The 24,997-nt window shown below is 39.2% G+C and overlaps 2 protein-coding genes across 16 annotated transcripts in view; one reads left to right on the top strand and one right to left on the bottom strand.

The window, feature by feature from the left end:
• Window positions 1–24,997, top strand: part of cadpsa (Ca2+-dependent activator protein for secretion a) — a 92,252-nt gene that overhangs the window by 57,364 nt on the left and 9,891 nt on the right. The window contains exons 14-30 of one of the 10 annotated variants that reach the window (XM_047808192.1): window positions 4,174–4,275; window positions 4,681–4,744; window positions 4,872–4,995; window positions 7,346–7,414; window positions 8,299–8,331; window positions 10,767–10,891; window positions 11,552–11,563; window positions 13,003–13,011; window positions 14,427–14,583; window positions 15,992–16,133; window positions 16,506–16,661; window positions 17,707–17,862; window positions 17,942–18,089; window positions 18,982–19,056; window positions 19,381–19,464; window positions 20,173–20,205; window positions 21,200–21,307. In XM_047808192.1, coding sequence (XP_047664148.1) covers window positions 4,174–4,275; window positions 4,681–4,744; window positions 4,872–4,995; window positions 7,346–7,414; window positions 8,299–8,331; window positions 10,767–10,891; window positions 11,552–11,563; window positions 13,003–13,011; window positions 14,427–14,583; window positions 15,992–16,133; window positions 16,506–16,661; window positions 17,707–17,862; window positions 17,942–18,089; window positions 18,982–19,056; window positions 19,381–19,464; window positions 20,173–20,205; window positions 21,200–21,307 — 1,597 coding nt within the window. The remainder of the gene's footprint in view (window positions 1–4,173; window positions 4,276–4,680; window positions 4,745–4,871; window positions 4,996–7,345; window positions 7,415–8,298; window positions 8,332–10,766; window positions 10,892–11,551; window positions 11,564–13,002; window positions 13,012–14,426; window positions 14,584–15,991; window positions 16,134–16,505; window positions 16,662–17,706; window positions 17,863–17,941; window positions 18,090–18,981; window positions 19,057–19,380; window positions 19,465–20,172; window positions 20,206–21,199; window positions 21,308–24,997) is intronic. The other 9 variants (XM_047808167.1, XM_047808153.1, XM_047808175.1 and 6 more) reach the window with 9 other exon arrangements.
• c2h3orf14 (chromosome 2 C3orf14 homolog) overlaps window positions 10,478–24,997 on the bottom strand; it is a 57,083-nt gene continuing 42,563 nt past the window's right edge. The window contains exons 5-8 of one of the 6 annotated variants that reach the window (XR_007139422.1): window positions 17,920–18,103; window positions 16,043–16,126; window positions 14,448–14,611; window positions 12,609–12,985 (exon numbers count right to left, since the gene is read on the bottom strand). The gene's annotated coding sequence lies outside the window, so the exon portion shown is untranslated. Of the gene's footprint in view, window positions 10,921–12,608; window positions 12,986–14,447; window positions 14,612–16,042; window positions 16,127–17,901; window positions 18,104–24,997 lie in introns of those variants that run through there. The other 5 variants (XR_003445116.2, XR_003445117.2, XR_007139419.1 and 2 more) reach the window with 5 other exon arrangements.

Genomic DNA, 24,997 nt, shown 5'->3' with positions numbered 1-24,997 from the left:
CCCACACCCTTCTCTTTAAGTCATATTAGTCAGTAGTTACCTTGGGTTTCTGGAATTTAAGATTTTAATGGTGCCTCAGGGTAAATGTGCACCGGTAAGTCACTTGCCCTGTGGCCCACAGGTTCTTGGATCAAACACTACCAAAAAAGTTTAGTAAGTGTGCTGTCCCAGAGCTCACTGAGTTCGAGTCCTTGTGAGCGGTGCGGAGACACTGGGTGATGAAATGTCAGACCTTGAACCTAGATGAGGGAAGTAGATGATCATTTTAACTGGAAATAAAGATTTCTTTTACTTTGCTTACAAAAGTGAGGAACTGAAGTAACTAACTATATAGTTTATAAAAATATTTATAAATATAAATAAATGTATAACCACAACAGTATGGCTGATTTAATAAAAGTAGCAAAGTAACACGGTAAGTCATTTAAGTAGCAATAAAGAAAGAATAAAAATTATAAAGAGCAGGCTTAAAGTAATTATGTGTAAATAATAATAATATAGAATAAATACACTTGAATGACTTACTGTAACTTACTAACTTAAAGAAACAAGTAAAAAAATAGGAAAATAAAGAACAATTTAAGAACATAATATAAAAATAAAATATAATTAATAAAGTATAAAAAATATAATATATATAGGAAAAAATATATAGGAATAGTAAGTAGGAAAGAAAAAAGTGAAAGCAGTACTAATTTTTTTAAAAAAAAAAAGGATTATATATATATATATATATATATATATATATATATTTTGCAGGGCGCCCCTGTGGCCTGGTGGAAGTGCACTTGCCCCTGAAGCCCATAGTTCTTGGTTCGAACCTTCTTGTCCTTCTTGTCCTTCTTGAACATAGACCATGATAAATGCCAAGATTTAAAAAAAAGTTGCTTCACTGCAGAGTGCCACTGTGGCCTGGTGGAAGTGCGCATGCCTCTGGAGTCTGTGGTTATTAGATCGAACCTTCCTGTCATTCTTGAACAATGACAAATTCTCATTAGCCTTTCAGTAGATTTGTATGTAGGAAACTATGTACATTGTTTCCTTTTTATTTATGTTTTAAGTAGTTAAAAGTGTAACTAAGTGCTGAAACTTAGTAAGCACTTAAATTTGAATAACTAAAATTACAAACTTAAATGTGTCTTCTGATAACTGGGATAAATGGAAAATAAAGAACAATTTAAAAGTATAATATTTAAATATAATTAATAATGTAAGAAAAAATATAGATCCCAGAGTAGCATAACCCCCTGCTCCACCTCTCCCAGAGCCCCAGTTGGGACATACTGGCTTTCACTCCTCTTTCGCACTTTGCCAGATTTAGTGTCCCACTTGGTTCCAGCACCTTCAGCTCCCCAGAGGGGTCTCAATCCTGTGTACTCACAGGGAAAGCAGCCCAGACCTCACCTCTAGCCCACTGAGCCACCAGTGCTTTCTGAGGGGGGGTTTATCTTTTACTTGACAACACCAACACACAACCAGACAGGTTTTCATAAGAAAAACACATCACTACCGAGCCTCGAACCAGGACTGTCAGACTCTCACACATACACACTAACCCCATGAGCAACCAGTGCCTTTGGAGTCCTGAAGATTTTTGGGGGTTTTACTTTACATTACCTTTGCTTTTGCTTAACAAAATGTATACATATTTCACAGCACAGTAGCTGAACCAGGTCTTGAAGTGTGAAAGTCATATTCCAGCCATATTCAGGAAGCCAAGTGACCCCCGACCCCAAATTTGAGCCTCAGCTTGGTTGTTGATGCTAATTATAAACAATTATATTTTTATATAATAAAAAATATAATATTTGTTTAATAAAAGCAAAAGAAAATAATAACTAGAAAATAATAACAGTCTTTAATGTCATTTAACTGTATTTCTTCTGGGTGGCTCGTGATTTAAGAAGACTAAAAGAAAAATCGGCAGAAAAAAACAAAATAAAATATCATCTGTATGGAAGCACTGCACAGTTTCAGTGAAGGACATCAGACAGGTGATTTGTGTTGACTCCGTTTCTCTGTTCCTCCTCAGCGTTGGCAGGTTTAGAAATAGAAATAGACATAATTACCTTCTTGTCTGTTTCCATCTCGTATGATTATGCTCTGCTTCATTCAATCTGTGTTTTTTTCTTTCAGTTTGCATCTCTCACGTCTTTTCTCTTTTATTTCCCACCTGAACTCACGCTGTTACACCTCTCCCCTATGTGTATATGTGCCTATGTGTGTGTGTGTGTGTGTGTGTGTGTGTGTGTGGAATAAAGTCAGAGAGTGTGTGAGCTGATTAAATGGCCGGTGTGTGAGGTTGATCTGCTCAGTGCTCTGTACCCGGCTTCTCCAGCCCCGTCTAAAAAAGAGCTCCGGCTGGTGGAGTTGATAAGAAAGCGGGACTCTAAGTCTCAGGTGACGGCAGGGTTCAGAAGGTGAGACTGAATATAGCAGATAACACTGATATTACTTAGAACGTGTTCCTGTGATGACCCTTATTTCCCCCTGTGTCCAACCCTGAGACCCTGAGACTAACACATCATCAGCGTGAGCAGCTAAACACACATTTTTCTCTGCGTGTATATATTTTGGAAGGGTGATGTTCAGTACAGTTCTGCTTGTACTGAACACCTGGCTAACACGGAAGGTTGCGCATGTCAGTCTTGAAGACGATGAAGAGTGTGACGGACATTGATGGAGTTGAAGCGGGCTGTCTGCATGTCCCGTTATGATCAGCTCAGACAAGACAACACATGTAGCTCCAAGTCAGAGCGAGAGAAAGAAAGAAAGACGTGTCATCCTGTCAGTCCTGACCTCGAGGCAGCATGGTGTTAGCGTCCTGTCCTCCGTCTGTGTCCTCTGCTGTCCGTCTCTCTCGTCCGACTCTTCCTCTCGTGTAGTGTTTGAAGTTAACCACAGTCCTGACCTTTCGCCTTTAACCCACGACGCACGCGGCCAACCGAAAACACCACATCCACACACCCCTGGTGCACCGCAGATGGCAACAGTGTGTGTCTCCGATGTTGCAGGAGATGACACGACGACCTCATTACCATATCTGGATTACCATTTTTAATAACTGTCAAACAGGGTCTCATTTGCATTTGATTTTTGAATATGCATGATGGCATGTAGGGTTATGATAACGTTAGCACAGCCTGTTCACAAGGGGGGAAAAGGTTAATTAGTGTGAAATATATTCATTAATTTGTTTGGATTTTTTTCCAGAACTGTGTTAATGAATCTGGAGTAATGCTTTTTCCATTATTACACAAACACACATATATGAACAAATCCATTGTCCCAGAGCTGAAGTGTGTCACCTGAACATATTGTAACACATCCTTACACACACTTCTGCACAAAGCGTGTTAAGGCTGGCTCTTTGTGGTTTGTGACAGCACCAGGATGTGTGTGTGTGTGAGTGATGGAGGAGGCGTGGGCCGTCCTGACACAACTATGAAGAGCAGTAGACGTGACACACTCCTCATCACTCCTTAAGAAAGAGTGGTACAGGAGGGAGGGGGGATGTGTCACGGGTGTCGCACCAGACAGGGGGTCCACCACTGCGTTACTGTGTGTGTGTGTGTGTGTGTGTGTGTGTGTGCGTGTTAGGCAGAGGGATTTTTCTTTTTTTTTTTTTTGGATGCTAGGGTTACCCTTCATTTTCAAAACACCTTCATTTCCAAACAGCATGTGGAGGGTGTGTGAAACGGGCAGAGGTAGAACATTCATGTCTCAGCCATAGACAGATCAAATCTGTCTCCTCACACTCACACAACCAGTTCTCTTTCAGTTGTGTGAGATTTGGAAAACTAAATTTCCCTCACAGATACAAACACATCACGGTTAAACGTACAGTCAGATACACCCTCTCACACACACACCTGAAATGGATGTACGAGTGTGGATGTACAAGTGTCATTGTATGTGTGTGTCTGTGTGAGTGAGATGAGATGAATGTTTATTTATCCCCATAAGTGTGTGTGTGTGTGTGTGTTTGCTGCCTTCCTTTGACCCTATACATGACCCTGTGTAAGTGTCAGTGACCTTTATAACCACCAGACTGGTAGCACTGACTTTTGTGTGTGTGTGTGTGTGTGTGTGTGTGTGTGTGTGTGTGTGTGTGTGTGTGTGTGTGTGTGTGTGTGTGTGTGTGTGTGTGTGTGTGCGTGTGTGTGGCCTCAGGCCTGATGGAATCGGCACTGTCACGGTGGAGGAACGCGAACGCTTTGAGGAGATTAAAGAGCGACTGCGAGTGTTGCTCGAAAACCAGATCACACATTTCAGGTGAACAGCTAGGAATAAATCCATCAGTAAATAAATTATTTATATATGTATAAATTCAAGTATTCAAATGAATTGTATTTTCTAAAAATAAATAAAGTATTTGTGCTTGTGTTTAATTCATAAATTAAGTTCCTGATAGTATTTTAAACCTAGACATATCATTTTTAATTGTATTTAATTTGAATTAAATTTTTTATCATAATTAATTCATTAAAAAGGGGCTCATGTGTCATTTACTGTAATGCTAATGTTCACTGAAGTAAAAAAAAATGTTTATTATGATGATGATGATGATTATTATTATTATTATGATGTTATTGCTTATATAATATTTATTTATTTATTTATTTATTTATTTGTGTACTTTCACTAACTCCTGTATTTTTCTCTCTCTCATGTCCTCAGGTACTGTTTTCCATTCGGAAGGCCAGAGGGAGCACTGAAGGCTACGCTCTCGCTGCTGGAAAGGGTGCGTCGTCTCCACAACACTTAGAATTTAGTAACTCATATACACTGTAAATTCTCAGGTTTCAATTGTGATGGAGTTGTGAAAACAGAATTTAAAATTGCCTGGGTGTTTCCGTGCGGGTTGCCAGGTGTTGATGAAGGACATTGTAACTCCGGTGCCCCAGGAGGAGGTGAAGGCCGTGATCAGGAATTGTCTGGAGCAAGCGGCGCTGATTAACTACCAGCGTTTGTCCGAGTATGCCAAAGTGGAAGGTAAAATAAAGACACATTTATTAGTGAGTTTTTATCATTTTTTTTCAGCAGAAGACACGGTGTGATATCACTTTAATAAATATCTTAATGTAAATATATTGATGAAGCTGAGTGGTTATTGGTAACAGGTTTCATGATGTGGTTTATTTTACAGTGATGGATTAGTTGTGTTTATTAGGTGTGTGCTTTTTGTTTGTGACCGCCGTTGGTCAGGTGAAGCTGAAGACAGATTCAAGATGTTCTTCAATCTTTAATATTGTTTACTGTAAAACAGCAGCAGCCAGAGTGTGTGTGTGTGTGTGTGTGTGTGTGTGTGTGTGTGTGTGTGTGTGTGTGTGTGTGTGTGTATCTTGTGCTATGCAGAAAACTATTATCAATTAACCCTTTTCTATCCACTGCAGAGGTCTGATTTTGAGCAGAGAGATACTGCTAAAGACGACTTTTACACAAAAGATGACAGTAAAAACATCCTGAACATAGTCGAGCTGATCAGAGCTCATATTATTAAACCTACGTCTACAATTTTAGATTTCAACTTTCTTATGCTATCAGCAGAGCAAAATGACCCGAAACAGTAATAAAAATGTCTACAAATAGGTTTAATAATCTTATATCTGGCAAATTTATTGCCATGTATCATTAGATACATTTGTTTTGTTCTGAAGATATTTTCACTTGATGTCATTTCTTGCAGTGATTTTATTTAAAAAAAATTTCAGGTAATTCGGAAGATTTTTTTATTTAGATGTTTTTTTAATCAGTCATTTTTACCCACTGCACCACTCCATAACGCTATTATTCAGTTCTGGGAGCAACCTGAAGTTGCTGTACGAATATTGACACATTCACTGAAAAGCTTTCAAGGCTCCAGGGCGTCTCGTTCAAAGGACGTTATAATGCCGGGCTGATTCTTTCCTAGTCTGCACCTGCTGTGTTCTCTACACTCATGCTTAAATTATAAAGTTGTGTTGTAAGTAAAAATGCATTCAATCCCTCGGCCTCTGAAATCCTCCTCGCTGCCTTCTGTCTTTCTCTTTCGTCCTTACCAGCCTCCAGCTGTCGAAAAGATGTTTAAAGCAAAACAAAACCAACAACAACAAAAAAACTGTTGTTGTCTTGCTCCTCCAGCTAACACCTGCTTCTTACACCTACTTAACTTGGGTTTTTATATCCCCTCCATCTCTACAATTCCTCTCGATTTCTCTCTCTTTCTTTCTCTCTGCTGGTTTCAGACTCTTTCTTTACGAATCTCTCAGTACACCCACCAATGCACAGTGTAAGAGGTTCTTGTCAGATGTTAAAATAATGATTAAATGTATTTTCAGTTAATTGGCTTTCTCACTGGCTTGGAATTGGTGATAATTGGTGAAGATGTAAAGCTGTTTTTGTTTTTTTCCAGAGTTTGTCATAATTTCGATCTCTATAACTTGACTCGCAGGCCATAATGGTCCATGTCTCAACAGCAGTCACTGGAGATACGTTTGGTAAAGGAGCATTAATAAATCAGCTCCTGACCCAGTGATGCTTGCAGCTTTCCTTGGCATAAAGTTGGCTTGAGTAATGTTTACATCCAGCTACATGCTACAATCAACATTGATGAAACTGTTAAAACCTGTTTTTGCCTTAAAGACCGGCAGAAGCTCAAGAAGTGTAAGGAATCATTTCCCTTTACCCAGAATTCTAATCATTTCCACAACGATTCTGCTTTGTAATTCTCCTAAAAGACAGTTTAGCTGATTTGTAGGTTAGGCTAGTTGGTTAGTTTCTGCTAAGCCTCCATGTTTCCCAGGTGCTTAGCAATAGTGCTCTAAAGACGAAGCATAAATCTATCAGACCCATTTGAACACACCAAAGTTCTGCTCCCTGAAGGGATCTACTTCACACTCCTAGAAATGGCTTCCTCACACTTTCTTAGAACGTCTCTTTGCTGAAGCTTTTGAGAAATAACTGAAGCTGAACCTCAATGCTTTCACATATACAGTGTTTAGTGTGATTGTAGAAGAATATAATACAAAACTCGGTTCTTAGGCAGGTGCGAATGTAGGAATCGGAAAACATCTGGCCCAAGAGCGTTTTGGTGAGTTTGTGTCGGTCCCGATCCGAACTCTAGTGTGTTCGAATTGCAGAGAAAAACAATGATCAAGTTATTGCCTCCTAACGTCCGGTTGTTTTTATCTATGGAAATGAATAGACAGTAGTCCTTTAAACAAACCAGTGTTAAATGAAAAAGATCCTGATTTCTACCCTGATCACTGTAGAGCCTCTAGCACACATGCATGAAGAATCCCCCCCCCTCTCTGTCTGTCTTTCCTCTGACCCCTGCTCTTGCATGCCCGATCCTCTTTTGTAGGAAAAAAGAGAGAAATGTATGAGCATCCTGTCTACTGCTTGGCGTCACAAGTGATGGATTTAACCATTCGTGAGTACCTGCCCTCTTCCCCTCCACCAGTCCATGCCTCTTCTCCCACTTTTCCTCATCCCTGTCAGCACCTCACCTGGCATTTCTACACTAAACACTCTGACCTATAACATCCTGTCACTCTTTTTGCTTGCCTTTTTTTTAAAAAAACAAAAAACAAAAAACAAAAAAACAACTCGCCTGGCTGAGTCGAGCGTCAAATATTCAGCCAGTCAGTCCGTCCACCTCCATCAGTCTCCCGTGTTTGTTTAGAGCTTTCAGTGCTATACCGGTTTGCTTTATTTATTTGTTTCTTTTTTTGGTCCCTCATGCTGACTTGTGCATTTCCTGTCTGTTGCGATTTGAATGCATTTTTACTTTTGCTTCTGTGTGACGTCCCTTCTTCGCACCTCAGCCATGTCACAAGCTTTTGGACAGAGGTCAGGTACTGTACGAAACCTGTGTACTGGTTGTCTCAGGAGACTAGAAGAACTAGGGAGTTTCTTTTGATGATTATATGACTACATGTCGGGTCTGTTTGTCTGCCTGTCTGTTTGTCAGCTCATGACTACGGTCGTGTTTTGTTTTTACTGTGTGTCTTCACAGTCTACAGTTTGGTATCACTGTCTGTCTTGCATCAATACACTAACGTCGTTAAGGGTCAATGTATTTTCTGTATTCTCACCTCTGAAAAGCACCAAGGGTCAAGTTTGTTCTGCAGGCGACTTTCTTCTCTTTCTCTGTTATTCTGTCTGTCCTCCCTTGCTGTCTGTCTCTCTTATCTTCCGACTTTAGACTCAGTAAATGGAATGGCGGCTGACATTCTTTCTTCTCCTCTTCTCCTTCTCATACCCTTTTCCTCCCCTCCTTCTCTCTCCTTCTCTTTTATTCTCTTTGTTCTCTAGTTGAGAAATCTCAGAAGGATCAGAAGGATCCAGGTGAACCCTTTTGTTTGACTAATTACTTAAAAAAAGAGCATTCCCTGTCCAGACTTGGACATAACCACCTCACAGCGTTGCTCGAGCACTCCCTGAAAAAGCCATAGCAATGCTGCGATGGCGTTATGCTGAACCTCCGCTAGTTCCTCATCTTTAAATGTTTACAGCTAAAAATAAAAATGGCTAGAAATAAAAGAGTTATATTATATCTGCAGGGAGGGAATGACTCAAACCATGATTACTACTGCTTCATCCCTTTAACTTGGACATCTACAACCCTGTAATGAAAACTTAGCTTAGATTGTAGACAGTAGTGCTACAGTGCTGTAAAAAAGTATCCCCCCCCACTTGGTTTCTCATTATTATTATTTCTAAATTGTTACCATTCACAGTTTTAATACTGAAAGCAAAAATAGAAATCAGAAATATTGTAGGAAGTACATTATTGTCCTAACCATGCAGTCTGACAATAAAGCAAAAATAGTGCGGCACACTTGGGGTGGAGGGGGGTAAATACTTGTTCACAGCATTGTATTATATACCAAGTAAAACCAGGCTGTAACAATTTAATTCTACATCAAACTTGTAGAATTAAATCATGTCTCCTTATGCATTCCTATGCAAAAAAGAAAAGAAAGAAAAAAGGAAGATGCCTTTGCGAAAGCTGCAAATTGGGTCATTTGATTTATGGTCCATATTCAAGTCACTCCATGCTATCTAGAAGTAGATCTAAGAGAAATCTGCTTCTTCATCAGCCCACTCTGTTGTGTGTGAAATACCTGATTTGGCACAGCAAGGCATTTCTTCTGCAGGTGCTCCGGATCTCACTTTCATTTTAACCCTTTAAACCAGACCCAGAATAGGCTAGAATACCATTTCAGTGTGCAGGGTTAAAGGGTTAACTGGAAAGTCGTCAGTGTGTGGAGTGTATTCTGTGACGGAGACACGTTGGCCGAGAAGAGTGAGGACCTTCAGCGTGTAGGCCTTCTTAAAAATCACACGTTTAATTTTAAAATATTAATTAAAATTAATATTTCAGTTCGTCTCATTTCGTTCAAGCAGAACTGGGTGACAAAATATTCACAAAAGAGATCTAAAATATACACTCACCAACCAGGTTCACAGGAACACCTGGATAATCCGGCAATGTGAGGCACAAAAATCTGTGGATACACGTCGAGAGCGTCAGTTAATGCTCACGTTACAAAATCAGAAAGAGGGAAAATCATTGACTAGACAAATTTCATCTCTAGTAAAACAAACAACAACAACAACAACAACAAAAAATCCTCCAGGGACAGACCTTCCAGCCTGATTAACAATTCTTTACAAACGTGTTAAGCTAAAAATCACCTCATGATGTCGAACCTTGAGGCAGATGGACCGCAACAGCAGAAGATGATAAGACTCATGAGGCTGCAGTGGGGACAGATTCATCCAAACTGGACAGATGCAGATTGTCTACTAGATGTTTAAAAAGTGTTCCTGTAATACTCAAACCCTGTTCTGATGCATTGATGTGAACATTATCTGAAGCTCTGCTGAATCGTGATTGGCATGTACAGGTGTTCTGTGAGTGTACACTCACTCAGGTTCCCGTCATCGCTCTTCTCGGTCAATACCCTGGTCTTATTATCGTATGAACTAGTCATCATTAACCTCAGTGTTCATTAATGTCCATTAAGTTTGCAACACCATTTCCATGATGTTGGAACATCCCCATAAAGCTCTGTGTCTTATGTGTAACCTTTCTGCTAAAATAAATAAAGAATGAAATTCAATAAAAATAATCGAGGGAACGGAAACTTTAACCTTAACGTTTTCCGACTTTAGAAACGAGACAGGGGTGAAAACTGATTATTTGAGAGAACAAGAGAAAGTTTAGCGAGATTAGCAAGCACAGCTTCCTGCACGTGCTGAGCATTCTGCATGATAACTGTAACATACTTTTTATTTTCCTCTGCTTTAATTTGACTCATTACACTTGCATTCTTCTTAAATTTGATAACTTTGTGGAAAAGTATAAAGCATAGAAAATTAGATTTCAGATTTTTAGCTGTTTTAAACAGAAGGACTCTGTTTAAAAAGGTAATAAAATGAATACATTTTCTGCATAAATTATAAAAAAACATATATAATATATATATTTTTTAAAAACGGATTATATTTATTGATTTTTTTATTATTATTAATTAGATATTTGTCAAAACATACATTGCAATAGTCTGGACAAACTCTATGTAAATTAATTTGGGATTTTGTGTAGAACATTAGAACAAGTAGACAAGTTTTCTATTTTTACATAGTCATGTATCTCAAGTGTACTCTAGCTACAGTTACAGTTATAAGAGTAGCCAGAAGGAAGTTTTTAGGCCTGTGTGTGGTTGTGTGTGTGTGTCCAGTTAACAGTTAACAGATTTGCCCTTGTGCCTCAGAGAACGTAGGCCGCTTAGTTACTCCTGCCAAAAAACTGGAGGACACGCTCCGCCTGGCTGAGCTGGTCATCGAGGTGCTGCAGCAGAATGAGGAGCATCATGCAGAGGTGAGCTTCACACTGAACGTGCGCAGTGTCTCGTCTGCATTCACACACTGCAAAAGTATAGTACTGTATATAGATTTTAATATAGTCACAAGAGTGCACAAACATAAACATAAAACATGTCTTTTTTAAATAAAAGTGCATTTCCTGAGTTCCTGAAGAACGTCTTAAAACCAGCGATGTAAAAGTAATTAAGAAAAGTATAACTGTACAGGTTTAAATAAATACCATAGTAAAACCTTAAATCCAACACTTAGCTTACAGTATAGTTATATATATATATATATATATATATATATATATATATATATATATATATATATATATATATATATATATATTGATATAGCGGTTACTGTACATAGCAAATCTGTCATTTGTTGGTTAGGGTTGAAATTTGGTAGGAATTTAGATCCTGTCTGATAGTAAATTGAGAAATGTTGTGATGTTTGAAAATGTGAGGAGAAAGTAGAGCTTTGTCTTTGACAATGTGATAAGTGTAGTGAATTTTAGTTTCTAGTAAAGGCTGTTGTTAATTGCTGTCACCATTACAAACATATAAAAAGTTTTTATTTTTTTTTAATTTTGATTAATCATTCAAATTCAGTAGCTTCAAAAACCTTCAGTATAAATGTGGTGTGAGTTCCTGAGTTCCTAAAAAAGGTTCCTGATTTCTGACAGCAGGAGCAAAGCGTATCGTTGCCCACTTTGATATACTTCAAAACAAGAGGCGTTGTTTACAGTCTTCAAACTGATTTTGTAGAGCTGCTAACTTGATACTGAAGATGATTTGTTGCTTAATGTTCATCCAATGCAAACTGATTTCCCAAACAGATGCTGAATTTGTGGTACGTTTTGAATTGTTCAGTAATCCACAGCTGCATGCCTATTGTGCGCGAAAGTCCGTCCGACTCCGAGCGTTCCTGAAGGTCCACATCACTACACAGCTGTTCTCACGGCTGGCCTTAATACACTGAAATGATTCGGTTTTACTTTATTACAATTTATAAGTGCTGTGAAACTTCAGGACTGTGGTCTCACTAAAATATATCCTCCTACAGCATCTGTCTGTCTGTCTGTCTGTCTGTATGTCTATCTTTTTGTCTGTATGTCTTTCTGTATGTCTCTCTTTCTGTATGTCTAACTTTCTGTCTGTCTGTCTGTCTGTCTGTCTGTCTGTCTGTCTGTCTGTCTGTCTATCTATCTATCTATCTATCTATCTATCTATCTATCTATCTATCTATCTATCTATCTATCTATCATTTAATCATATCCAGAACCATTCCCCAGTCATCGCCCATCATGCTCACATTGTGCTATTAATGTACAATGATCGAATGATCTTATTATTTCATATTATTATTATTTCTTATTCTTCTCAAAAATGGGTTGAGCAACAGCATATGCTAAGTGAATTAAGAAGTATTAATACAGTACACATAACCTTGTTGTGGGACAAACTGCAGGTCTGATACATTGCTCCTGAAGGAAAAGCATGTCCTGCCATTTTTGAGCTCCGGATGCATGGTTAAAATGTAATGAGGTACTTTTGGTGTAATGAAACATCAGGAGGAATCATTTATCTTTTCCACTCATGGAGAACTTGAACACTTTCATTCCAGCTCTGCTTTTATGGGTGTGATGGTATGTGGATTTGGTCGGATGCACTCAAAATTAATAATAATAAATAAATGAATGAATGAATGAATGAATGAATGAATGAGTGAATAAATAAATGGTTTTTAATTGTTTTTGTTTGTTGTTAAAAAGAACACTCAACTCTATAACATACCAAAGAGTACAATCCTACCAAACTACTCTATGGGGCTAAAATTAATTTTTGATATACAAAAAAATACAAATTCCACTATTAATCACACATATAAACATGAATTAATGATAAAAGACTAATTATTAATGATTGGCTTTCATACTGTTGCACCCCTAACAGCTTTAAATCCTCATTATTATTGCAATCTGCTTTTATTGAGAGTATAAAAAGAAAGTCTCTGCACTTAAAAAAAATAAAAAATCCAAACATGATTGTTAGCTTGTGATGAATTACAGAGATGATTAGTAACCTTGATTGTGTTCTCTCGCTGTATGTTGGGTTGCCTGGACACATGTGAAAGGGTAAAGAGGTATGTTAAAAGATCTGAGAAGAGTCCCCATGACCTCTTCAAACCTTCTCTCCTTACCCATCTCCTCCTATGCATGCCCAGTACTTCCCTAACCTTTGGACGAAGGGTTTATTATTCACCCCACCCTCCACATCCCCTCTCCCCACCCTCCACATCCCCTCTCCCCACCCCCTTCTGTATAGAAGTAATTCCTGTTGTATTCTGGGGCATAAACCAAACTGCTTGAGTGGGCACGAGTGCCAGACGGACGGCTGCTTCTGCTGCCCTGAAGCGGCTCCTGGCGAGCCCTCTGAAAATGAAACCGAGCTCATTTTCATAGACGTCGTCTTGCACAACGATCCCGATGCCCCGCCCTACTGCCTTTGCTCCAGACTGTAAAATCAAGTGTTGAATTCTCATCCTGTCATTAATTGTAGCTCCACCAAAAAACAACAACATTTGAACGGAATTCTACAGGAGAGAAATCAACGCTGCAGATTTTACTGTGTTCTTCTGCTCCAACCTGGTGCAGCACATTAAAATGATGTACCATGATACAGTACTAACTCTCGATTTAAATTCATTTATTGACCCTCGTGCACCAGGTGATCAGCAGACCACACTCACACTGGTGTGGAGTTGTTGTTTTTTTCCCCCTGCAAAGCATCTAGAAGGAACGCTGTGTAGATGACCCCTTACATAACCCTTTCATTCCTCCGACATGTTTTTTTTGCAAGACGTGCAAGACATGTCGTGACAGCACATCTTTCCTATCAGCAGCAGAGCAATCTCAGTCATGAACGAAAACTAGTGCAAATGAAGTAAAACGTTTTCATGAGCTATAATTTTGAACACTGTGTGGCTGGAGATTGAATCTGCTGCATGATGGGAATTTTTCTGAGCCAAAGAGCACTTCCGGGTTGCATGCACGTACACATTCACATTAACAAAGTGTGCATAGACGTGTCATAGCATTTCACCGTTGTGTCCTAATCTGCAGAAGCATGTAAGGTGTGCTTAAGCCGTTTTCACTCAGCTAGTTCGCACTCTCAGTCTCTATGGACCAACAGAAGAAATGTGTGCGTGTATGTGTGTGCGTGTGCGTGTGTGTGTTTGTGTGAGATAATGCCTGAAGCTGTGACTGCCTGTGTTATAACTGTGTCAAAGCTGTCATAGGTCCACAGGGATTAATAAAATATGGCACAACTTCTACAACATGAGGCATAGAGGCTGTTTATAGATCTTTGGAGACCGATGTCTTGTAACGATCACAAGAGAATATTTTAGTTTCCGCTGTTATAAGCATGCTGTTATAAGATAAATAATTCAATATATTGATTATTATCCTATAACAGAACATCATCAAGTCTTTTATTCCCTAAATCCTTAATGCTTGTCAATCGCACATACCCTATCATATATCATACACTTTGCAGGCGTTTGCATGGTGGTCTGACCTCATGGTGGAACACGCAGAGACTTTTCTGTCCCTCTATGCCGTGGACATGGACGCGGCACTGGAAGTCCAACCTCCGGATAGCTGGGACAGTTTTCCTCTCTTCCAGCTGCTCAATGACCATCTACGGCTAGACTGTAAGAACTCCACATGTTTTATTCTATTCTAGACAAGAGATAGAGATGGGGGAAAATATCGATCACTTCAACATTATGCACTCTTTGGTATTGTGTGAATTTTTAATTTATATTTAAACTATTGTTCACACTACATTGATTTGCTAATCCACCATGGATTTGTTTGCATAGATTCATGCTGTAAAAACCCAATTACATCCATTTTATTTCCACTACAAAATGGAAACCTTCAAAGAAACCTGTGATAAACCTTTTAAATGAAAAATGAAATTCCAAATGGACTGGATAACTCTGTCATGTGCATTGTTAATAATAGCCCCTACATTAATGGTGGACGTGGAGTAGTGGAGCACGGACGCCTGGAGGCCATCTTACATCACTAATGAACTGGAGTGAACAGGGAGCTGTCCGTGGTGCTGAGCACAACCGCTTCATCCACTCCAGTGCACTAATTATAACACTGGCATTTTTGCACAGCTTGACAGGTTGTTGTCTGGTAACGTGTTCTCAATTAGAAAAGGTGAAAAAAAAGAGACGAGAAAACAAGAAGAAGAGGTATTCGTTTCGTTCGTTTAAAAAAAAAATACATAGCTGTATGAGCTGCCAACTAAGCTGCTATTGGGCTGTGAGTGACAAAGAAGAAACTAGTGAAAAGTAAATCATTAAAGATTAAAGATTACTTTAAATTGATCTGTAGATTCATTGTAAATGAATGACTTTTATTGTTTGTTAATTTACCCACCACCAGATTGTTTATATGACCACATTACAGTATTCTAGCTTCTTTACAGCTCGTATAGATATAAGTCATGGAGTCATACCCAGAAACAAGCAAAGAAGAAAGTTCACTCTATTCAGTACACACATCCATAAACATGAACATGTGCATTCTCAACCACAGTGTTTACTGCATCTGGAAGGTCAATGCACTCGTAGTGCCTGTAGCTCACTCAGTTCAGCTTATATGCTAGCAGGCAGGTGCTGAAGCAAGACGCCAATCCAAGCTGCTAATGAGGACTAAAACAGAGCATCCTGGCCTTACGCTCGCAGACACACGGCCAAGTGGACAACCGTTGCAGCTCAAGTGGCTAATTGAAAGAACGCATTCGGGGAAAGCAAACAAACATGGCACCTACTGTGCACGCTCGAGCTTGAGTTAAACAAGAGAAAGAAAGTAAGAAAGAAAGAAAGAAAGAAAGAAAAAAAGAAAGAAAGAAAGAAAGAAAGAAAGAAAGAAAGAAAGAAAGAAAGAAAGAAAGAAAGAGAGTTAGCACTTGGTTCATTTAGTTTCAGTTCAAACATGACAGCAGACATTTCGATTTTTTTTTTTTTACAGAATTGTGTTAATTCCGGTTCAAACAGAAAAAAGTATTGGATTATTAAAATGCAGCTCTCTGCTCCTCTTTAGATAACCTGTGTAACGGAAAGTTCCACAAGCACCTGCAGGATCTCTACGCACCTCTAGTGGTGAGATACGTGGACCTGATGGAGTCGTCCATCGCTCAGTCTATACACCGGGGCTTTGAGCGTGAGTCCTGGGAGCCTGTAAAGTAAGAAGCTACTTTGTTTGTCTTATTTCATCTGAACTTGTGATAAAGTATATTTGGTGTCTCGATAACATATTTATACTCTTGAGTATAACACGCCTGTTTGGATGTAGTGCCCTTTCTCTGATCAGTCAGTTATAACATCCTCATGCTCGCTTGAAACCTATTTAAAGTCTATTTTCTGTTCGTTTCTTTGTCATATCGATCTTAACATGCTCTCTTACTGTCGTTATCATTTCCTGCGTATTTGTTGATCTGTTTTTTTTTAACATAGTCATGCTGTGCAATTTCATCTCGCTTCACACTGCTTCTTTATTTGTTTTCCTTTCTGCTCATCCACAACATTCTTTCTTGTCTGTCTGTCTTTTATCACAGGAGTTTAACACGTAATCTCACGCCCAATGTCAGCCTTCCAATTGTGAAACTCCAAATGCCAAAAGTTCCAAATCTACCGGTGTCAGTTAATCTGCCACCAGTGCAAATACCTCTCTTTTCCACCCCCAGCTGGATGACGGCCGTATCGGACGCAGAGTGTGTAACTCTTTGATTCATGCAGACGTAGCCTTGGGATAAAGATATTTCTCGATTCCAAATCTACAAGCATTAAATTTACTTTATTTATTAAAACAGTTTACTGTATTAAGTATTGCATTAACTCACAGTTTCATTGAATATTTATTTTATTTTATTTTATGTCTGTGTTTATGCCAAGGCCACCGCATGGGAACTTTAGTACTGTAGAGATGATATTTTTATAATCATTTCCTGCTTCAAGCATGCTAAGGAGGAAAGAAAAAAAAATCAATACAAAGTTTGTGTGTAGACAGTGCAGTCTTTTCTGCTTGTTTGCTGGGTGTTGGGTTTCACTCTGTAGCACAGGCCATGAACATACTAAAGGGGTTCTGTAGGGTTCGGTTATTTTACATTCATATTATATGAATGTGTTATTCTGCTTATAGTTTGGCCAATGATTATAAACTTGTTTTATAAAATGTAAAGAATAAAATATGCATTTTAATGGTTTATGTATAGAGTGGATGTGGAATATCTAAACCTACATTATAGCAATGTCAGACAACCGCTTGTCCACTCGACTCTCTCTCTCTCTCTCTCTCTCTCTCTCTCTCTCTCTCTTAAACTCAATATGCATGAGCTCACTTATCAGCCTGCATGGTTTAGAGACAGATAAATGATGTCTCAAGGGTTTTTTACCAAAGGGTAGGAGTTATTTGGAACTAGGATGTGGGAGTGTGTGTGTGTGTGTGTGTGTGTGTGTGTGTGTGTATGTTGTGACCTGGGAAAACCTTTCATATATTTTGAGAATTCCTTGGTCATTTTTTCCACATAGACCATTTAGTTGACATCTGTCTAGGATTTCTTACAATCATAAGTGAAGTATAAAAAAATTAGAGGTGAAGACCCACTGATTTTTTGTCTTTTTAAGCTGAAAGGTTTTTCAAGATTACCACACACACATTCTTCTGTTCCTCTGGTTTGACCATAAAGCCCTAAGCCCTTCTTTATGCATGCTGTTGATCACTGTGTGCTCTGACTGTGTGTATGTTGGTTTGCGTAGTAACGGATCAGGGACATCCGAGGATCTGTTCTGGAAGCTGGATGCTCTGCAGACGTTCATCAGAGACCTGCACTGGCCCGAGGAGGAGTTTGCTAAACACCTGGAGATGAGGCTTAAACTCATGTCCAGCGATATGATCGAGTCGTGTGTGAAAAGGTCAGAAATGCATTGACTCGGATTGCTGTAGACTCGTACCTAGACTGCCTTACTCACTGTCTCTGTTTCTCTTTCTCAGGACGAGGGTGGCATTTGAAGTGAAGCTGCAGAAGAGCAGTCGGACCACAGACTTCCGCGTCCCTCAGTCCATCTGCACCATGTTTAACGTCATGGTGGACGCCAGAGCCCAGTCTGCCAAACTCTGTGCCATGGAGCTCGGCCAGGAGGTAGAACACACACACTCGCACACACACACATACACACACACACACACACACACACACACACACACACACACACACACACACACACACACACACTTCAGTCCTTTTCTTCTACATTTTTCTTCCTTTCTTTAATACTCTACATTCTTCCCTTCCCTCTCACACAGTAAGCCATCAGTCTTCAATATTGCCAATTATCATCACTCTATTTTTTATATATTTATTGTTTAACTATGACCTGATGTTTGTAAACAATCCTGCATCAATGCTACAGTACGGATTCGTTTCATGATGTTTGTAGGCTTTTCATGAGCGTCCTTTATTTAGTATGATTGCTAGAAGGCTTACAGTTTATTCGAACTACTTACATCTGTGACTTCTGCCACGTTCTGCGTTTTCACCATGAAACGTGTCTCTGTCTTTCTTTTCTTGTGAAAGTTTGTTAGAGAATTGGGTAAGTGTGGCTAACAATTCAATTGAATTCTCACTCCCGGGTCCCAAATGTATAATTAGCGATCGTAGCAGTTTTCCCCGTTCCTCTGACACTCTGACGATTGTTTTGATTCCATTACCATATGTGATAGCTGCTTCTGAATATACATGTGTTAGAGCTGAGAGCCCTTGCATCGCCGCCACATCTCCAGACAGGTAATAATTATCAGAACTGAATTAATTACCCAGAAGCCCTCTTCACAGAGAGTGTGGAGACAAAGAGATACAGTTTACACGTTTGCCCACGGTGGAAACCCTCCCTTTAGCCCCGACGGTGTTTAAGAGCAGTGAGAGCATCGGGGACGGCGTGTTCTTGCTTCTCAGTGCTTATCTCATGCGCTCGGGTGTAGCTGCATTAATAGGAGTCATTATAATGAATGATAATTGTGATTTGTCTTCACAGCGACAGTATCATTCTCAAATCGACAACCTCATCGAGGAGACGGTGAAGGAGATGATTACTTTACTGGTGGCAAAGGTACAAAATAAAAAACACACACGACATGATATACAACTTCAGTTGGGTAAAAATATTAGAACACCATTAACAGAGACAGAGAGATACACAGACAGATGGTTGGACAGACAGACAGACAGACAGACAGACAGACAGACAGACAGACAGACAGATAGATAGATAGATAGATAGATAGATAGATAGATAGATAGATAGAGAGAGAGAGAGAGAGAGAAAAGGATGGATGGATGAATGGACATACAGACGGACAGATATTCATTCTTTTTTATCTTAATGAGAATGTAAGTGTGATATATTTAAATGCTGTTCTTCTTCTTTCTGTAGTTTGTGGTGATTTTGGAGAGCGTCCTGGCCAAACTGTCTCGTTATGATGAGGGCACGCTGTTCTCCTCCTTCCTCTCATTCACTGTATGAACACTGCATTTCTATCACCAAAAAAATTAAACACTTCTTTCTCAGTTTTGTCCAAGTTTCATTCATTTGGTTCTCCCTGCCTTCCTTCCTTCTTCCTTCCTTCGTCCTCTATCTATCTATCTATCTATCTATCTATCTATCTATCTATCTATCTATCTATCTATCTATCTATCTATCTATCTATCTATCTATCTATCTATCTATCTATCTATCTATCTATCTATCTATCTATTTTTTTGCTCAGATTAAGTATTTTTATTTTGATTGATGTTTTCTTCCTTTCTCTCTCCCTCTATCCCTTCTTTCTTTCCATTTTTCCAATAGACAGGTTAAGTCTGTATCTCTTTATTCTCCTTTTATTCATTTATTTCATCATGTATTCATTTATGTTGTTTGATTTTTCATTTTCTTTTTTATTACTAGCTATTTATTGCTTCCTTTCTAACATTTGATTAATTGTTTTTTGTCTTTAATATTTTAGTATCATTGTCATTTTATATATTCATTCATTCATTCGTTTATTCATTCTTTCATTTATTGTTTACTCTGATAAATTTAGAGAAATAAATAAATTTGTGGATTTTATTGTAAGCCTGGACACAGGAACTGATCCTGGACCAGCTTGTTGCTACAGTACATATTCAAATACATATCTTGGCCTTTAGCATGAGAATGATGGTCTCGTTTCTCTCTCCATCGCAGGTCAAAGCAGCTTCGAAATACGTGGATGTACCTGTGAGTGAGCTTTTCTTATCCCAAACGAACCCTTTTTAATAAACACAGCCATTAAGTGTCATCCAATCAGTCTTATCATCACTACAGTGTGCATGGAGCTCGGAGTTATTAGTGCTCCTGTTTGCTTTCCTGACTGATTACAGGCTTGTTATTATGAGCTGACAGTCTGTTGGCAGTAGCGAGGTCTACAGATGGCCGTCTCTTACCTCCAAATGGCCATTCATATGCATGTGAGGCGAGCGGCGTGGCCGTCTATGTGGCCCTCTCTCTCTCTCTCTCTCTCTCTCTCTCTCTCTCTTTCTGTCGCTCTCTGCTAACAGACAGTGCAATGTATGTGTTGTGCAACAAAAGCGTGTGTCATGAGGCTGCCGTGGGGTCCGACTTGTTACATCCTGCATTCAGTATCACATCACAGCGCTTCCTATAACTGCCAACACATTCAGGGCGCAAAACAATTCCTGTCAATGTGCTCTCTTTCTCTCTCTTTTTCTTTCCCTCATGCTCCCTCTCTCTCTTTTTCTTTCTCTCTCGTACCCTAAGGGTGAAAGAGCTTTGTGTTTCCATGGTAATTGTTTGCTTAATGCACAAAATAAAATTCCGCATTAAAAAAAACAGAAAAAACACACCGAGTGCTCATTTGCACCCTCGAAAGTATCTGCTGAGGTGTGAAGTAAGTTCAATTTGCAGCGACTGACAATTACCAATTCTGATGACCTTCTGATGCCCGCTGGCAGAATGGAGACATTTCATTTAGCGTGAAGACGAAGCAAACAAAAGAGTTCACCGTCTTGCGTTGTCCTCGTTTCTCTTAGCACTTCGAGAGTCATATTTTCTTCGTAATTGCTAATACTACTTTGTTCTTTTTTTTTCACAGATCATGACAGCTCATTCAATTGAACCCAAACACTTATTACGGTTTTTGCTATTGTTATTATTATTATTGTTACATTAAATGGATTTATTCAAAGTCCCTTTCTTTGTGTGTGCTTTGTAGAAACCCAGCATGGATGTAGCCGACGCCTACGTGACGTTCGTCCGCCACTCTCAGGACATCTTGCGGGATAAGGTCAATGAGGAGATGTACATAGAAAGATTATTTGATGTAAGTAAATGCTGCCTCATCTCCTCCTCAAGGGAAAAAATATATCTAAAGAGGAGGAGGGCCTGCAAAATGTGACAGGACAACCAGATAGGAGGGATAGGTCACGTTTTGAGACCTACGTCTTCTGCTTCCTCTTCCTCTCATCCCCTTGTTCTTTAAAGCTGCTGCCTTTTTAAGTGTCTCTTTGCTCTTTGACTGAGTCTGCAGCTTTTATTTTCCCCTCCCTTTTGCTCTGTGTGTTCTTATGGCTCTGTTTGCTCTTTAACCCTTTTCTCTTTGGTGTGCTGCTCTCTGGAATATTTTTGTAACTTTGCTTGTTTCTCTGTTCGCCTTTCAGAGTGATATGTTTTGGGGAAAATTATAGTATCAGTTCTTTGATCAGAATACAAATATGACCAGAGTCATAATAATAAATGAGATTTTAAACAAGTGTTCGCAAAAAGTACGCTGTTTTCCGCTCAACATGAATGTAGTGCACCAGAGGCTTACGTTTGCTTTTTGAGTTTTGCACTGGAGCTCTGGAGTTAAAGAAATGATAAGTAATTAGAAAGAGGAGACACAGTCTGAGACACGTGAAATCTCAGAGTTCTATTTAAAGTGATACCTCAGAGGGTAGCATAACACAATCAGAGTAAGGAGCTATTTGCCATCTTCTGCATAGACAAGCTCCCAGACGCCCACTGTCGGCTAATGTCGCTCCGACTCCCAGGTGAGTGAAAAACAACACAGGCAGTTTTGCTCGTTCGGATTCTGTCAAATATAGGCAGATTTTAACATTTACAACATGTGATACGGGAGACTCTGAAAACTAAAACGATGGATTCTTGCTTATTTCAAGAAAAAGCTGCCATCTTAGACCAACCAAAAAGTCAGTTTACTGAAGGGAAAACGATGTGCGATGTAGCACAAAAAAAGTAACAGACAGATTAATGGTAGCATGGAGCTACAGACAGACAGATTAACTGGTAGCATGGAGCTGAACTACTATACAGCCTATTAGCCTAGTAGCTACAAACTAAAGTTCCCGCTGTTCACAGAGCTTCATGTCTACAGTATACATGACATAAGCTTGGGATCCAGTGCAAGAATAATAAAGCAAATTTCAACCACTAAACTCAGCTTAATTGAACTAAACTAGGCTAAACTAGACTAACAGTAATGATGTATATATGATTTGTAGCTAAACCATTTACATATTAGAATAAACGATGTACTGTATGTCAGACAATCAAAAGAAGTACATTGTGGTTATTCAGAAGAGAAAAAATGGCCAGTGAATAGAAAGAGATCTTCAGACAATAGGTTAAGGGTGCTTCCTCATTTTCTGCCCCTGGGTAAATCTTCAGTTAAGGAAGGACACGGCGAGGGATGGAGAAAGAGAAAGAGAAACCCTCCAGACCTGTGGCTTATTGTCTTAAGGGCTTAAAGGAAGAGAAAGAAAGAGGTAAACGAGGAGGGAGGGACGGAGGGCGGGAGAGCGCCGAGAACACTGTCTGAAACGATGACCAGAGCCGTCCTCCTGCTCCTAATCCTTTGTCATGCGTGCGGACCGGTTTGTCGGGTACAGCCGTGTTTACTTTAAACCTGCTTGTTCGGTTAAGAGCAGGAGCGCTGTTCTTAGGTCAGCGCTTAACAACAAAAAGGCTGCTCTGAGACGGTGTGTGGATTTTAATATCGGTACAAATATACAGACAGAGGAATACGATCTAAGGTTAGCTCATTGTGGCTGTGGATGCTGACATGAGTTTGAGTCTCTTGGCTGTGTTTTTATTAGGGATGCATCGATATTATTTTTTTTAGACCGAGAAGGCGTACATGACCAATACTGATACCAAGACGAGTATCAGTCAGTCAGGAGCATGACTAAACAAATGATCTACCTTTGTTTGTCTGTTCCTGGTTTATATACTGACATATCAAATATAAATATATAATACATGTCATGATATAAAGGTTTGCTGAAAATGAAACACTGCTGCATTTAAAACTAAAAGAGATGTAAATAAATAAATAAATAGATAGATAGATAGATAGATAGATAGATAGATAGATAGATAGATAGATAGATAGATAGATAGATAGATAGATAGATAGATAGATAAAACTGAGAAAGTTTGTCTGTTGATACGTTGAAAAAAAAAAGACAAATTCGTTTCAAACCAAAACTCAAACCAAAAGCTTCCAATCAGAGCTTCTCCTTATTATTATTATTATTATTATTATTATTATTATTAGTAGTAGTAGTAGTAGTAGTAGTAAAATTATTAAGTGATTTTATTTATGTAAATTATTATAATTTATTACATTTTTAATGTTAGAGAAAGCCTATCATTTATCAGGACATCGATACATCATAATCTCTACTAGATAGTTTAATTAAATGTTTTTGTATTGCACATTTAATAAAAGACATTGTCACAGTTCAGCTTTAAATTAAAAAAATAAGTTTTCTTTGCCGAGCCTGTGTTTGGTGCGAGAGATGAACACTTTGTGGTGAGTTTTTAATTTCAGATGTTTTCTCTGTTCATTAGTGCAGCAGTGTACTCTAGGATTAGCATCATGTGGCATCAGCACTAAAGCAGCAAGCTATCAGATTCATATCTGATACCGCCATCATAATCGATGCATCCCTAATTGTGTAACATTTTCTTCCTCTCTGTTGAAACCTGTCTGAGATTCTCAGTGTTCTCCTCTTTATTCTACTCTGAACAATCTGCTCTGCCTCCTGAAAGATGCCTCAGACGTTGCTTATGTATTGCAATGCGTGTCTGCAAAGCAGGAAAAAAAACCTAGAAAAGAGAAATCACTCCTTATATTCACATCCCTTCTTTGTTTCCCTCTCGCTGTGCCTGTCTCATTGCATTTCCTTTGTTTTGTTTTGTTCCCCCCCACTCTCTCTCTCCCTCTCTCTCTCCCTCTCTCTCTCTCTCTCTCTCCCTCTCTCTCTCTCTCTCTCTCTCTCTCTCTCCACCTGAATCAAAGTGGAACTTATCCTTCCTGTTGAGTTGTTTTTATCACATTATCTCGAGTGGCATGATTCAGAGTCGACTAATCTTCCTGTGTACATCTACTAGCATGACCCGCCTCCTTGGAGAATTCCCCTCATACATGCATTCGTAGACATCCAGCCATCTTTTCCACTCCAGTCTTCCACCCCATCTCACGCCCACCCCCACTCCGGGCCCCCCAGGCCCCCCTCTGACCCCAGATGGGTATGCAGGGCACACGTTTGGCTCCTTTCCCCACCTGCTGAAGTGGCTATGCCAACAGAGAGCGCAACAACCAGGCCAAGCAATCTAAAACACACACACACACACACACACACACACACACACACACACACACACACACACACACACACAAACCATCTTCCTTCTTACAGCCATATCACCATCTTACTTCTTAATATTTTTAGAGTGTGTTTGTCTTTTCTTTTTACTTTGATCACATCTTATGAATTAGAATTAAAGGGTTACTCTGGGGTTTTTAATCTCTATATCAGTTAACAAAAGTCAAAGGGCAGTCATTGGTGGCCCTAAATGAATTTCTACAGGTGCTTCATTTTGCAAAAGTCTTTTGCAGGTTCTCCGCGACATTGAGTATAAATATAAATGGATAAAAAGTACCATAGAAGATTTTATATGAAAACAATATATTTGTTTGTAGCAGTTTCTCGGCTTCCTGACACAC

This window comes from Tachysurus fulvidraco, chromosome 2 (assembly GCF_022655615.1).
Source record: "Tachysurus fulvidraco isolate hzauxx_2018 chromosome 2, HZAU_PFXX_2.0, whole genome shotgun sequence".
In the NCBI taxonomy this organism is placed as follows: domain Eukaryota; kingdom Metazoa; phylum Chordata; class Actinopteri; order Siluriformes; family Bagridae; genus Tachysurus; species Tachysurus fulvidraco.
The sequence above is the reverse complement of the archived record's forward strand: the minus strand, read 5'-3'. Positions and strand labels throughout refer to the sequence as shown.